Genomic DNA, 14,568 nt, shown 5'->3' on the forward strand with positions numbered 1-14,568 from the left:
ATAGGGAGGCTTTACTCGGAGTGCCGGTGGAGGGAATTGAAAGAAAGAGAACGAGCAACGAACCCGTGTCGTGTATACGTCATTTTTGCGGTTCGCATGATGCGCGTTGTTGCGTGCGGTAATTGTTTGTTCCCTATAGTGTTTATTCACATGACGTCATCAGCAGGAGAGCGCCACCGTCGCTAGCAGATTTGTCGCCATGATGTACGTCCGTAGGTTGACTGTCAATGCTTTCGCCCACTTCACACTCGCAGTGCATTTGGTGTTCTAGAGCTGTTGTACTGTGTGAACATTGATTGATTGATTGATTGAAAGAAAGAAAAAAAATGGGGATTATGTGAACATTTTTGTACCACAGTCCAAGTAATTTCCATGTTTTCAACGTTGATAGTCCTCCAAAAAAGCACATGGCAGTCAACGAAAACCGAAACCAAACTTCGAGGGACTTACAACATGGCGGCGATTTCGCATTTTCGAAGCTAGTGCCCTCTGGAGGGATGACGTCAGTGAGTAAACTGTATAGTTTTCGTGAGCGATGGCGATCGGTACACCGGGGGAAAAATCTGATGGCTCGCGGTAGCTACAATATCCAGCTTTGTGCCTATACATGTTGTTAGAATCTTTTAAATGTCTTGAACATTTTTGTTTATCTTGAACGATGAACTTCAATGAATGGGTTTGAATCACAGCAAGGTGCGATATGCCTCAAGTTTTCCCCTCCGTTTTCCGACAGATTACCTAGAGAGCTATCGGCACACTGCCCCCCGAAAGTCGACCCAGGACGTTACGAGGCGTCCCCCTCTCTCTCAAACTTCCTGCTTTCCCCTCTCCATCTCCTAACATCCGTACGTCGCTCATAGCCATAGCTGCTTCGCGGCGCGGAAGATGAAATTCAGGGAAATCCAGCTTCGCCGCAGTGCACGATCTTGGTCTGTATTTTTAGAAGTTTCCGAGTCCCTCCATCCGTTAAAACACTTCGTGGGTATCCTCCTTTTGCAAGACGAGAAATTTCCTACGATTATACTATTGATAAGCCACACTGAGGATGCAGCCTGTTTTCAATCCTCCTATTCAATTCGTAGCCGCGAAAAGGGTTGTAGTGAAAAGAGCGCGCGCGCGCGCGGTATATGCCGCATCCCATCCGTTCACTCTTTTCGCGCGAGATCCTTCGAAGCGTGCCAACTGCCGCCGCGGAAGAAAATGCAATCTCTCGCTCGGTCGCCGTCCGAAGCGGGAAAGACGCGACAACTTTGCGCCGCCGTCACTGTCTGGGCCAGTTGCTCTCGTGGAAGCCCAAAAGAGCCGAGGGGGTCGTCGGCTGCATCGATCCCAACATTTTCTTGGTCCTCCTTCCTTTCTTCTTCGATGCCTCGGTGATCAAGAATTCGGCGCAGGATCTCCGAAATCGCGCGATCAATACAGAAGGGCTTCCGCGCGTTTGGGTCCCGATCGTTCCGTAGGGTACCCTTTCTATATAGTCTCCCAGCGATTAGACATCCTCTCGGGATGATGATGATGATGATCATGTTTGTTCTTTTTTCATCACGTGGTATTGTTGGGATATAACAGGGTGTATAGGGTGCATAAGAAAAGTAGTTCGGGAATCATGTTCTACGTTCATGGTATAGGCGGATTGTAGGTGGGTACAGTTGTGGTCTGAGCAAAATGTTCTTTAGGGTTCAGTATAAACAGTTATACTGTTCTTATGCAATGGGGCAGCTTAACAGTATGAAACACCATGCTGAGAGAGCTATTTTATTGGAAAAGAACTTTAGTGTCCAAACTACATAGTGAGGTCAACTGCCAGCTTAGGTTCTTACGAATATCGTGCATTTTTTCTACTAGACTTCAAATGTACTTGTCATTCGCGAGGATTAGAACATCTTTTTGCCCCGCGTGCGTACCACGAATGCTCAGGGAGGCCCTGCAGTTAATCGCAGGTCTCATTTTTTTTGTCGAAATTACGTGAACGAAGAGTCGCAGAGGAGTAAGTACTGAGGAGTAAGTTTATACGTATCAGCATTGCTTTCTTATTGCCGCACAGTTCTACGAAGGTGTGTGCGAACTTTTATTCCGCCATTATCCTGCCATGTAATCACTCTTCGCTTAGCCAAACCGTTACTTTACACTTACTTACAACACTCATACTCACGTTACTTACAATATTCATAACATGTATGCAAGCATAATCGAAACTGTCTTGCTCTGCATTACTCTCTTACGTTTCACCACTACGAACCATTCACTTAAAAGCAAGAGAGCCTTTGAAGAAAGACTTTGAGCAACAGCTATTGCGCTTGGGGAAATCATGTAAACCGGGAAAACAGTTTGCCACCCCCAAAACGTTGAAGAGCACGCTGATATCTGTTTTTTTTTCTCTCTCTTTCTTCTTTTTTATTTTTTGACCACCAAGGCTATGGTTAGTTAGTTAGTCAGTTAGTAAATTAGTAAAATAAAGTGAACCTTGGAGCTTTCACCAATCCAACATGGATGCTACCTGCTCCATTGCAAGAGCTGTATAGCTATTACACACTCAGAATCAAAGGCTATGCTAGTGTGTCCTCTGAAGGCGGCCCCCCGCTCCTCAAGAAGTACCTACCGCACAGTGTGAAAACCGCTAACTTGTCGTCGCGCTTACCTGAACGTGAGCACCGTGAGCGGCCTGTACGACTTGTGGCTCTGCGGGTCCGCCATGGGCCGGCCCCAGAAGTCGTTGACCCACAAAGCACTGAGGGCGTGCTCGCCCGTCACGTCACGGTTACCAACAACGGCCACCATGTCGTCGTGCACAAAATCACCGTCCAGGGAGTTTAGGTAACACAACAGGGACAGCAAGGCCGCGCACAACGCGGGCAGCCACGACACGCTCCAGGTCCGGCTCCTGGGCCAGTGGAACCTCGCGCACGACGCCGACCACCGGACGCTCCAGGAGATGTCCCATCGAGGACGCGGCACGCAGGACGTCCCTCGACGATGGAACTTGGAAGAGGACGCCGCCGTCGAGACGTATCCGTGCAGCATCGTTGTCGAGGGGTCGGCGCCTTCGATCCAACCTTCGCAACCCATCGTTAACACCTGGAGGTCCTCGTTGCGAGGCTAAGGGCCATGCTCATTAGAGATTCGCTGCGGAGACTAACATTCGAAGTTGCGCTTCTTCAAGAAGACATTGAGGAACTTTCTGATGGAGGGCGACTTCGGTGATACGATTATTTCAAATACCACAGGCAGACATATAGTTATTGCGAATGTTGACATCGAAGCTGCTTTCTGTCTAGTGAAGAGGAATATCCAGTCTTCAAAGAAATGCCAGTTAGAATATCTTCTGCGTTAGGAGGCTCCATCCAGGTCTACGCCGTACACTGACGAACAGCCAGCTGCTGGACGATCTGGAGCTCTGGCAGTCCAACCAACCTTTCCTCTTCGTGGCAAAAATAAAAAAAGAAATATACCATCACAACACGACGTCAGTGAGAACATACGCCATGTCCACGTAGGTCATCATTTGCCGGACCTCTTCTTTGAGACGAGGGTATCCACACTTCTCAAACGGGTTTGAAATCAGCTGCTTCATCACTCTTGCACAGTTCTCAAGAGATAGACCACCGTTTTCATGTTCGAAGAGGTGAAAACATCCTTTTACGCAATGCGTTTCCCTCTCGCTGATGCGTTGGAACGAAGACGGAGCACCAACAGTGTGCTGGTACCGAAGCCCCGGTCCTTGTCGACTACTTTCAGGACTGTCCCACCCGTCGACCTAAGCTGTCAGAGCTCAACTGTTCCTCGGCATACTATGACCGCCGGTGCATTACCGAGTGGAGAGCATGGTGCAGGAGGAGAGGCGGGAAAGAGACGCGAAGGTGATGCGGTGGTGGCGCTGCTGCAAACTCCCCTCTTCAGTGCGCACGCGCAACCCGGAGGATATAAATGGCGGGAGTCGCGAACTTGTGCGCAGCTCTGCGGTCGTCGGGAAAACGGTAGGGCCCGTTTCACGTACGCTGAGGCGGTTCGATGGCAAGAGGGATAAGAGCATCGTTGATCTTGCGGATGGAAATGGGGAGAAAGCTTTTTTTTTGTTTGCTTGCAAAGAAGCAAGCGGTCGATTGTGTGTCTTGTATTTTCTCATTTTCCTTTTTGGTCGCTCGCGGAGATTCTTTAAACAGAGAAGCTATTGATTATGTAAAAGTGGTGCGCTCCTGCTTCAAATTCCGGTATACGTAACGATATTGTACGAGTTTCTTTTAGGTGTACAGTATGCATACTGTATTTTCAACAATGTGTAGCTGCTTCGGACTCAGCCGCTATAAACGATATGATGTGCGCTCGCAGTCACTCCAGCCGCATAATGTACCCAAACGTGACCTCTTCGATGGTGTACCTTCATTGACGTGGAGGTAACAGGATGAAAAGGTGACAGATGTACAACTCCCTTGCGTGACTCCTTCTGAACTAAAGCTCGCGCCTTATCAGTTGCGAAATAGGCTTTATTCACATGACGTCTTCCGCAGGAGACCGCCACAGTCGCTAACAAGCAGTTTATATGTTTTCGTCGTTAATAGTCATCCAAAAAGCATATGGCAGCGAACCAGTGCGGGAACATAACTCCGATGGACTTACAGTATCGCAACAAGGTTACGTCAGTACACTCTTAGAAATGAACTTCACCACATAGCACGCTCCTAGCCAACCATCATCTCGAATGATATCGTTATCTGCCCTGATTTGTTGAAAACTGGGGGCGTACGCCTTTTTTTGTGACAATTATGAACAGCGTAAGTGTCACAGAAAAGGCGTACGCCTCCCGTTTTCAACAAATCAGGGCAGATAACGATGTCATTCGAGATGATGGTTGGCTAGCAGCGTGCTATGCGGTGAAGTTCATTTTTAAGAGTGTACTTATATCTTCTGGAAGGCACATTCATTTAGAAGCATTTCTCTCTCGTTTAGTTCCATTTCATTCCCGTATTTATTTCACAAAATAGAAGACAAAAACTAATCATCGAACCACAAAGGTATATTATCTCCCATATGTTTCATGCAACGCAACGGCACGTCTAGGAAAATTTGACTAAAGAAAATTAATCCCTCACTTTCGCTTCGCACGCCAGTCCCCTGTTCCATGACCCTTTCCATAATAACTTCTCGCACGCCCCCTTCAGGCTGACTTCTTGGCGGCAAAACCGCCTTTCGCTTCACACCTCCCCTCATCCTCGCAGAAGTCGGATGCAGCTCAGTCCTCCCCTTTACTCCGGGGATGCCTCCGTGAAAAGAAACTGCGGAGAACAAACCTCCTCGACGCGGCACTTCAAAGAAGACACTGCAGAGATTCAATTACTCAGCCTCCTCAACCCCTCCCTACCTCAAAGGACGCCCAAAGCAATAGCAATACACATGAAAGGAAATAGTGCATATCAAGAAAAAAGACAATGCGCGTATAGTAAATGCGCACAAAGCACATTCGAGGGGGGGAGGTACATCATTGCGGTGTTGCTTATCTCTTGGGCTTCTGTTTACCTTGAGAAAAGAGAGTATATTACCTTTTGTAGGCGCGCGTATAGAATCAGGGGCTCGATTATAATGCGCGCCGCGTCGCGATAATGACTGCCTTCTGTGGGGCTCTCTTATCTGTGGAGAGATTGATGCGGTCCAGCGTGGCCGACGACGGTCCGACGTAGTCTTCGCGGCGACCAATGTTGCCAGCAGAGCAGAGGTGTGGGTTTTGAAGAAGATGATGACGATAATGATAGTGATTGCACGTGCGACGTTTCTTTTTCTGCGAAGGAGAGGGGGGAGGGGGGCAAGTTGGTTTCTTTTTCCGAAAGTAAATAGTCGCGCGTGTTTGGGGTTGCCGATAGACGGATGTTGGTAGTGGTGGCGGGGCGTCTTTGTGTGGGAGGGGAAGGTGGCTGCGTGGGGGTGATAACAGAGGATGTGGTAGCGCCTGGTGGCTTATTTCGTTGATGCGGCTTTATTTTCAAACTACCGCGCGGCCTTTTTCTTTTTTTTCTTTTTTTTTTTTTGTGGTCTGTGTCGTAGGCAGAAGGGAATTTAATGTAGGGGTCTGAAGGGTGGATGAGATCATAAGAATGTGCATTGTGTGAGTCTCTCTTTTGAGTGTTTGAGCAGGAGGGATACCTGTTTTTGTGCCGAGGCGATTGCAATGTATAAGAGGAAGCTGGAAAAGGTAATAGTTATGGTATTGCGGATCTCCGTCTTGCGATATTGAGTTCTGCGACGACGCCCGCTTCTTTGGTTGATAATTTAGGTGTGTTTAGGGGGATAATTGTGGTGTTTAGAGGGGAATTTCGTGCCAGGGAGGGGGCTCGGTGACTTTTAATTCCGAATTCATGGGAGTTCAGAAAGCGACTTTGTCATCGTATTGGGCTTCGCCATAATAGAGAGAGAGAGAGACGTTGCCCGCTTTGGAGCAGCCAAACGCTCGGTGGATATTATATCAGGATGCTAATCACTCATATTGTCCCCGCATTACTCATACTATCCTCATATTGTCACTCATATTGGCGCCATGTGACTTGAGTCACAAAAGACGGCGACTATGTCTTTCAGAAGTCACAGTGGAGGATTGAGTTAGGTCGCACGGTTAAACTCAACTCAACACAACTGAACTCAACTAGATCGCGTGATGTTTACCATAACAAAGCTGATAACATAGTAAACCAGTCGCGCGATTACTTTGGAACAGCTCACATCACGTTGCTGATCTCTGATTCAACAGCTTCTTCTCCTTTTTTGTTATCTTATCGTCTTCGTAGAGTAAATATAGGGAGTTTTAGGAAAAAGTTTCAAGATGACTTTTCCCAAAACATGATAGGCCAATGGCTTGATTCCTTTGGAGTGGATGACATCACGTTGGTGATATCTGATTGATTAACAGCGATACGGAGTCCTAATTGGAGGGCGCTTACTAAAGCTTAAGGGCCTTAAGCTCCCTAATACGGACTTTTTTAAGCAGTCTCCGATTTGGATTCCGTATCACTGTCAGTCAATCAGATATCGGCAACGTGATGTCGCTCACTCCAAAGGATTCAGCCAATTTGCTTATCACGATTGTGGAAACGTTATCCTGAAACTTCAACGTTTTCATAAAACTCGCTAATATCAGGACAGTGCTCAGGACTTCCAAAGCGGTAGTTTCTACTGAGTCGTTCACCTTTTCTTCTCTTTTATTTCAGTGTTTCGATACATCTGCCTCGTGTCATACCCCTGACTTCAAATATAAACCACGTAACTCCCTTTCCTTCGTGTAGATGAAGTTATTAATTAAAACTGAGCGCGCGAGTCACTCAACTGTGTGTAACACAACCGTTTAGCGGGTATAATACTACGTGCGTCATAGTCACCCACCCTTTTTTTTTTTTTTTTCGCTACGGGGTGCAGATTGATATCTACCGCGTGCACCCTCCCGTCTCGCCTGGGAGGTCTTTTATTTGACGCTCCCTTCCTATTCTGCGCACATGGCGTGCCTGCTCGACAATCTCATAACTGGAGTGATGTCAGTGCGCGGTCATGTATAAATATGGAACATGGCGACGAGAAGTATGCAGTGTGAGGCGTGGAAACAGCGGGAGGCAGCTTTGAAGAAACGAGAGGCAAGTTCAATGAACGAATGGAAAGCACACATGTCTCGTATAGACGTGTTCGGTGGAAAGGTCACGAGAGGTCTTTATAAGAATAAACGTAGAAAAATAAAGAGGCTGAAATTTTTTTCTCTCCTACTCAACGGCCACTTAAAACTCGATCCTGCATCCTACATAAAGTAAAGGCAGTTCACGTCCTTCCCAGGCACAAACATTGGAAATACTTAGAACCTTACAGGTTCAACATTAATGCCTTTAAATACTCAGTTTTCCCGAGGGTAATAAATGAGTGGAATACTCAGCCCGAGGATTGTGTCTCCGCGTCGTCGCTTGCGGAATTTAGTAGATTATTGGATACCTTGTTTTGAAGCGTGAGTGCTTTCAGTGTTGTCGTATTTTTGAGTACTGCCGTTGGAGTTGGAGTTGGACGGACTAAAAATAATACGAGTACTGTCGTAGTGTGACTGTTTCTGTGTATTTTGTGTCATCTCCTGTAACGGCCCCTCTTCTGAGGCCAACAGTATGTTCAAATAATAATAATAGTAATAATAAGACACTCATGGGTGGGCTAGGGTGCGCGCCTCCCCCTTATGACGTCATGAAGAAGTCTGGCAGTTGTTTTATTCCTTGTTAGCACCACGAAGCAACTGCGGCTTTGAGCTGCGTAAAGATGTGGACAGACGGAGAGAGGACAGCAGGAAGGAGTGGGGGACAGGGGGTTAGTATGCGTCCTAGGCCGACTTCAGGGGAAATTGTGCCGGCATTAGTCTGGAAAGTCTTCGGAAAAGCCCAGGGAAAACCTGAGACAGCACAGCCGGTGGTAGGATTCGAACCCACCACCTCCCGCTTTTTAGCACGACCTTAGCTCGGCCATGTCGCTGGTCTGGTATTGAGTATTTTTTAAGAGGCTGCGTTGGAAAGGTAACTGTGTTACGAGAATGTCAATACGGGAAGTGAATGTCATTTCAAGCGAATGACATCCACGCTGAATGACATACGTTCGTACTGCGTAGTTCTTTGCAGCCAGAGTATATATAATGTACATTTTATACTTTTTTTTCACGTACAGTCCGTGAGAGGAATAAGCTGCCTTCAAACGTGGCTAACATACCAACATTGTGTACTGTCTAGTCACCTCTCGAGAGGGTTCTTACTAATGCTAGCGATTGAAGAATGTAGAGGATTGGGTCAAGGTCCACTTGGCAAAAGTAACAACGAAAATATAAACAAAAATATGTAAAGAACACAACAACATAACACACTGAAGCTTCAGTGTTTTATATTTTTGTTTTTAAGTCTTGCGACTCAGTAGTGCTATATTGCTGTTCTCATGCGTGTAAGCTGTATAATATCCAGTATGCTACCTGCCGTGGCCCTCAAAGGTCGGCCGCCAATATCGTTTTAAATAAATAAATAATAGACGATTTCGAGAAATCCTACTGCTTCTTGCGCCCTTGTCGGACGCTCATTCGCATGGGAAAGAGAGGAAAAGACTTCACGTTTCCCTTTCACAAACTTTGACACGCTGTGGGCGATTGGTTGAGCGAAGAGAAATCAAAACGGTTTGGACACTCTCTGGACAACGGCAAGCCCCATCACCACCACATCCATCCCCTTGGACACTCTCTGCTTTTTTCTGATAGCAACGTTCCCGCAGTTTGATGCAGCACTAATCTCTCCCGGGTTTTCTAAAGTCGTCTATTAATGGAGTGCTTTCCATTAGAAAGCGCTGGGGCGAAGCAGTTGACGCGCAAGAATAGGAAAATCTTCCTTCGCTATACCCGCAGCTCGCAGTGATGGATGGTCTCTGTAGTCACTCGGGAATTCTGTAACTGAGTTAGAAGCTAACTCGAAAGCGACGCAGTTAAAAAGTCGCCGGAACAATACCTCTTATAGCAGGGTATACTGACTACAGTGGGTCGTCGCATTCAATCTGTCTCGCAATGAAATCATCAGAACTGCAGCAGTACTTGGAAGTGTGCTTCGTTGCAGTACAACGAAAAGAAAGATTGTGTACGTTGACTAGAGTTTCTAGGTGTGGCTCGTAAATTGATAGAGGGGCACATTGACTGTGACAGCAAGCAGAGCGCATCCCATTGTGGAGATATGGGAAGCGAGACTATCTAAGTCGGTGGCGCCATCGAGCGAGCACTGGCGACTCTGCTCCCAGAAGACGCTGTAGCCCGGGTTTCTCAGGTGGTGTCGCCCATGAAAATTCGTGTAGCTTGGAGGTTCCGTTTGATACAGCGTAGGGTGAAACCATTTAAAAGTAAGTTCCGCTATTTTAGGACGTTAAAAATTCTACGATCAACTACATAAAATCGACTATCTTGCTCTACTTGCTTCTTATCTTGCGCTTAATTCGGCCTGCGACGTTTTGGGTCCGTTTTTGTTTTCAGCTCATTCTTGCGAGCATTTCGGTAACACTTTTTTTTTTTAAATACGTAGCATAGTAAATAGTTGACGAGCAGAGAGGGCAAATAAGCAGCTTTATGTGGTCTCCTTTTGAGCAGTTATGAGTTAGAACCCGCAGCAAATATACATGGCTATTATACGCAAAACAGCCAGTAATGAATCCGTGAACAAGCTGTAACAGAAGCAAGGGATTAATTTAGTATTTTTAAAATATATGTAGTAACAATGAACAGTCAGGTTTACGCCGCGGGACAACTATGATCATAAGTGACACGACGATGGCCTGTGGTTAAATTAATTTTCCCTCTCTGAGGGGTAAATCGAAGAGAAAAGCATCTCGTATTTTCAGCCTTCTCGCGGACGTATCGCTATCACAGCAACTCCTTGGGTACGAACTCGCAGGCCTTAAGACGTGCGAGTTAAGACATTGCAACTGATCCACCTAGGATTGTAAATGCCTAGCATAAAACCATATTAAAGACATGCTAAAGTCTGTCTATGTTTCGGTGATTTTAAAGAATTAAATATTCCCGATCTACAGCCCACGCATGAGTCCGTAACACAGTAGTAGACTCCACGGTCCGACTTTTGCTATGGGTTGTAGACTGCCATCTACTGGCGCACTCTGTTGCGTGCACCCGCAGTGGAAACCCCCGCGCTGTTGCTATTCTTCGCGCTTAGCGGGACTCTTGACACACTCGCAACTGGTTCCAGAGAGCTGCATGTTTCTCATTTTGCGGTAACGTGTGAATTTAGAGCAACCCAACGCTGTCAACCCCATCTTGGTATGCAGATGGGAGCACGAGTACGGGAGAGTCGGTGAATGAAGTGACAGTTCGTAGCCGTTTCATGGCAGAAGTTCAGAGGACCAAAAAGATGTCGTAGAACCCACACGTTAGATGAAACGGTGGATACGAGAGAGACCCTGTAGAATAGAAGGACAGGGCCGTCCTCATAAACACATTTTCTCTTCTGGCTTTGTGAACACTTGTCTGCGAAAGAGTGAAAACGTCCGAAATCAAATGGACATGTTCGTCGAAGGCGTTGAAATTCGTTTACTTTCCTGTGTTCGTATGCGGGCAAACAACAGCCACAGTAACCACTTAATTTAACCTCAATCTCCTTGTAGTGCATTGAGACACCCTCTCACGAAGTGTCGTACTTTTTTGTGTGCGCAGTAGCTGTCGAAGGCGAATTCACATGGTCTCCTGTCCAACGTGTTCGGTCTGTTCAACGTTGTCATTGACATCCATAGAAGGCATCCTAAAAGAATTGCAACAAGAAACGAGAGTTTGAATTATGAAACGGAGTATTATTATTATTATTATTACTTAGGCTTCCACAGGCAAAGAAACTTGCTGGTGAGCAAGAAGAGGGGAAATATAGAGGATAGCCTTTGCACTGAGAGCAAATATAAGCAACCTAGCTTTGTATGTTTGCCTAATGGATAAACGCTCAGCGTGCAGTTCGCGCAAGATAAAATACTTTGTAATTAAACTTGTCTTACCTCCCCCATGAGAATCTGCTCTCAAAACGTTACACTTGCCATATTCAGCGTAGATCACGTGGTACAGATTCGTTTTAGCACCTATACAGAGAGGGCCGTGTGCGTGAGTTCAACAAGCGTTTACGTTTATAGTCCAACACATTTCACTCTCTCGCAACGTATTTTACTTTGTTTCTGCCGTTCCATAATCAGAGGTATACTCACTCTGGACATGGGGAGTCTCCAGTATTTCGTTGTGTACTTTGTAGCCTTGGCTTTGGCGGAGACTAATGGAGTAGTTAAGCCTCTGCACATTGTACCTATAGATAAAAGTCCGCGAATTATACAGGGTATCCTGCACGGTACACGACCGTGTTCGTATATAACTTAAGAGCAGAACTTCAAGCACTGGATGGGGTGTCCTGTGCTTGGTCATAGCATTTCTTCGCACAGTAACTTTTCCAGAGCGTAACAACAACAACAATAATAACAATGACGATGAGATGGGATATTTCACCGCGGTGGTGCGGTACCCTACACCATTGCACGTGGAAGGTGATGATGATATGAAGATGATGAAAGAAGGATGAAAATACAAGAAATAACTAAAGGGTCTGGAGCAATCCTTGTGGAAAACAGGAAGTCCATGAACAGGTGAAGAACCCGACGATGGAGCACAGGGTCTTCATAGGGGCCAATGAGTGCAGCTATGAGTGAGCATAACTATAACAATGAAGATATATTCGCTTCTCTCTTTCAAGCCTTTCGGCTAATAAACGTGAACGCGAAATAGCTGCTATGTCGTTCTTCGAATGCATACGACTTACGATTCATCGGTTGGCTTCCATGAACTGTGTTCGAAGAATCCTGAACGTTTGTGTGTCTCTGTGAAAATTGCTTTAGTAGAGGAACAGTTGTCTTCTTCGTGAACATCTCCAGTGCTAAACACGAGGAAATACCTGCCGCTTCCCGCAGCCTCGATCATCTGGAATATTAAGACAAATCGGGTATACGCAGGCTGCGTGTCTGGCTCCCGTTCGAATAAAAACGGATACGTATTAGGACACTGTCGGCTTTCACAGTAAAAGCGTATGTTCTCTCATGTTTCAGCGACAGACTAGCTATTGCTTACTTCATAATCATAACACATGGATGGACCCAAAACTGGACGTGAACGTGGTGTTCATGTTTCTGAATTACGTTAAACGCCGAAGTAGGTGTTTTCCATGTGACATCTATACGTGATTTACAGTCGAGGAAGCTCTCCTCCGTGTGTTCATTGCCTCCTGCCATATTTTGTGTCGAGAGCCTCTCACCTCAGTTGTTCTCCATAACACGCTGACTACTTCTAGTGTAGGTGTGGGATGACGGAAAACGGGCGAGCAATACCTTCCAGTCGTACCACGACGTGGAAAAACAGTTAGAAACACGCTTTGACTGGCTAAGATGACGAACGACTAACTTGCATCGGTACACTCACCTTCGAAGCATTTTGATAACTTTCCAAGTAGATGTCCAGCTCACGGTGCTTACTAAGCTCTAAAGACGGCGGAATTAAGCTTCTCCTTCGACGTCTCGTCTCCAGCGTCGAAGCTCCAGTTAGCAACAGAGTGGACGACGCTGCACAAAATAGAGATAGCATGAATGGATTGCACATGTCTGCCGCATACGTTGAAAGTTAATATCGCGTGCGCTATAGGAGAAGAATGCCTGTTTTCTGTACCTGCATCTCACCACCTGTTTCATATTTAACCTTGGCATCTCGTGGATCCTTTGTTCGCATTGTAATGTCAGGAGTTCCCCTACGAGATTCAAGTTACTCGGCATTTAGAGGTGCTTAAATGAAGTTAAAGGAGCTGTTGTTACTCCTTGCAGGAATTCAGACGGTTGGCAGCGGGTCTTACTTCGTACAAATATATGAAACTGAGTTATGCGCTTTCAAGAAGTTGTTTCATGAGCAGCGATATGACACTCAAATGATTTTTAGTGCTGGTAAGCTTTCTCGTATTCATGGAAATGGATGCATTATTTCCCTTGAAACGAAGGCGTTTCTTTTCTATGCACAGACATATAATTCGTGGTCTTTTACTTTCCGCGGATCAGTTTCTCGAACAGCTTTCCCGTCGCGTTGAAAGGCGACTGCGACGTCGTAGACGTCTCTGAACACGTCATTCAAGACTGCACTAAATACAGAGACCATCACCGTATAATTGTCACTGGCAAACATGGATAAGCGCCTTTTTCAGCACCGAAAAATTTCTTGGGTACTGGCCTGTGGAATGTGGATGACCGAGTCAGTGCCGGCCATACACGCAGTTATGAAATTTTTGAAATCATGTGACGTTCTTGACACCATCTGGTGTTTTCGTATTTCTCGACTACTGCACTAGACAGAGTATATTGTGCAGTGCGGTGAGGACCAGTTAGTTAGTTAGTTCGTAAATTAGTAAAATAAAGTAAACCTTGGAGCTGTATAACTATTACACACTCTAAATCAAAATCCTCACAGCGACCAAAACAAGTCACAGCGGGATTCGTCATATACACTCGGGCAATCAACCAACAGAGCGGGAAAACACACTATACATACTGCAAATTACGGTGTCTGCAGTTCACACTAAAATGGAGTTCGCACTTAGTGTTCACAATACAGTTGTGAGACCAGTCTCACTCTAGAAGGTTACCAGCAGACGGATTGCCTTCCTTTGATTGCGCGGAGTATCCCAAGGACCCAATAAATGAGTCAGCTCCACTGAGCTGTCAGTCATACGTAAAATACCGACACAGAGTGAATGTCTCTGTAATCTGAAGTGGAGGCACTCCAGCAAGACGTGACCGCTGTGATCCACCACATCACATTCGGGGCACAACGCAGACTCAACCAGATCCATCCTGTGCAGCAGAAAACGTCAGAACGGGACGCCAGCTCAAAGACAGTGAATATAAGAGTCTCAGCAGCTCGGGGATGCCGCCAAACATGAAAAATCTTAGGTTAGGGTCCATCTGTCGTAGAACAATTTGGTTACCGCTACTGTCTGCAAACCACAGTCGAGAAGAAACGTCGTACGTGAC

General features: G+C 46.2%; 3 protein-coding genes across 3 annotated transcripts in view; 1 reads left to right on the forward strand and 2 right to left on the reverse strand.

Moving 5' to 3' along the window:
• LOC135390869 (protein O-mannosyl-transferase TMTC1-like) overlaps positions 1-3,793 on the reverse strand; it is a 184,012-nt gene extending 180,219 nt beyond the window's left edge. Inside the window, exon 1 of the mRNA XM_064620818.1 lies at positions 2,639-3,793. Within this exon, the coding sequence (XP_064476888.1) occupies positions 2,639-3,066 (428 nt within the window). The 5' untranslated portion in view covers positions 3,067-3,793. The remainder of the gene's footprint in view (positions 1-2,638) is intronic.
• LOC135390871 (uncharacterized) overlaps positions 1-14,568 on the forward strand; it is a 510,967-nt gene that overhangs the window by 245,624 nt on the left and 250,775 nt on the right. The window lies entirely within an intron of this gene.
• LOC135392658 (uncharacterized) lies at positions 11,046-13,182 on the reverse strand. The gene is made up of 5 exons (XM_064623377.1): positions 12,977-13,182; positions 12,324-12,481; positions 11,722-11,816; positions 11,518-11,598; positions 11,046-11,273 (listed from the first exon to the last, which is right to left on the reverse strand). Exons 1-5 carry the CDS (start codon positions 13,151-13,153, stop codon positions 11,125-11,127), a joined length of 660 nt encoding a protein of 219 aa, XP_064479447.1. The 5' UTR covers positions 13,154-13,182; the 3' UTR covers positions 11,046-11,124.

The sequence above is a fragment of the Ornithodoros turicata genome, chromosome 4, assembly GCF_037126465.1.
Source record: "Ornithodoros turicata isolate Travis chromosome 4, ASM3712646v1, whole genome shotgun sequence".
NCBI lineage: Eukaryota > Metazoa > Arthropoda > Arachnida > Ixodida > Argasidae > Ornithodoros > Ornithodoros turicata.

What these genes read in the sequence shown, in the direction of transcription:
- LOC135392658 (XM_064623377.1), bottom strand. Translation starts at nt 13,153, where the DNA reads ATGTGCAATCCATTCATGCTATCTCTATTTTGTGCAGCGTCGTCCACT. An exon ending in GTTATCAAAATGCTTCGAAG is followed by an intron (nt 12,482 to 12,976) that starts GTGAGTGTACCG and finishes TTAATATTCCAG; the next exon opens with ATGATCGAGGCTGCGGGAAG. An exon ending in TGGAAGCCAACCGATGAATC is followed by an intron (nt 11,817 to 12,323) that starts GTAAGTCGTATG and finishes TTTTATCTATAG; the next exon opens with GTACAATGTGCAGAGGCTTA.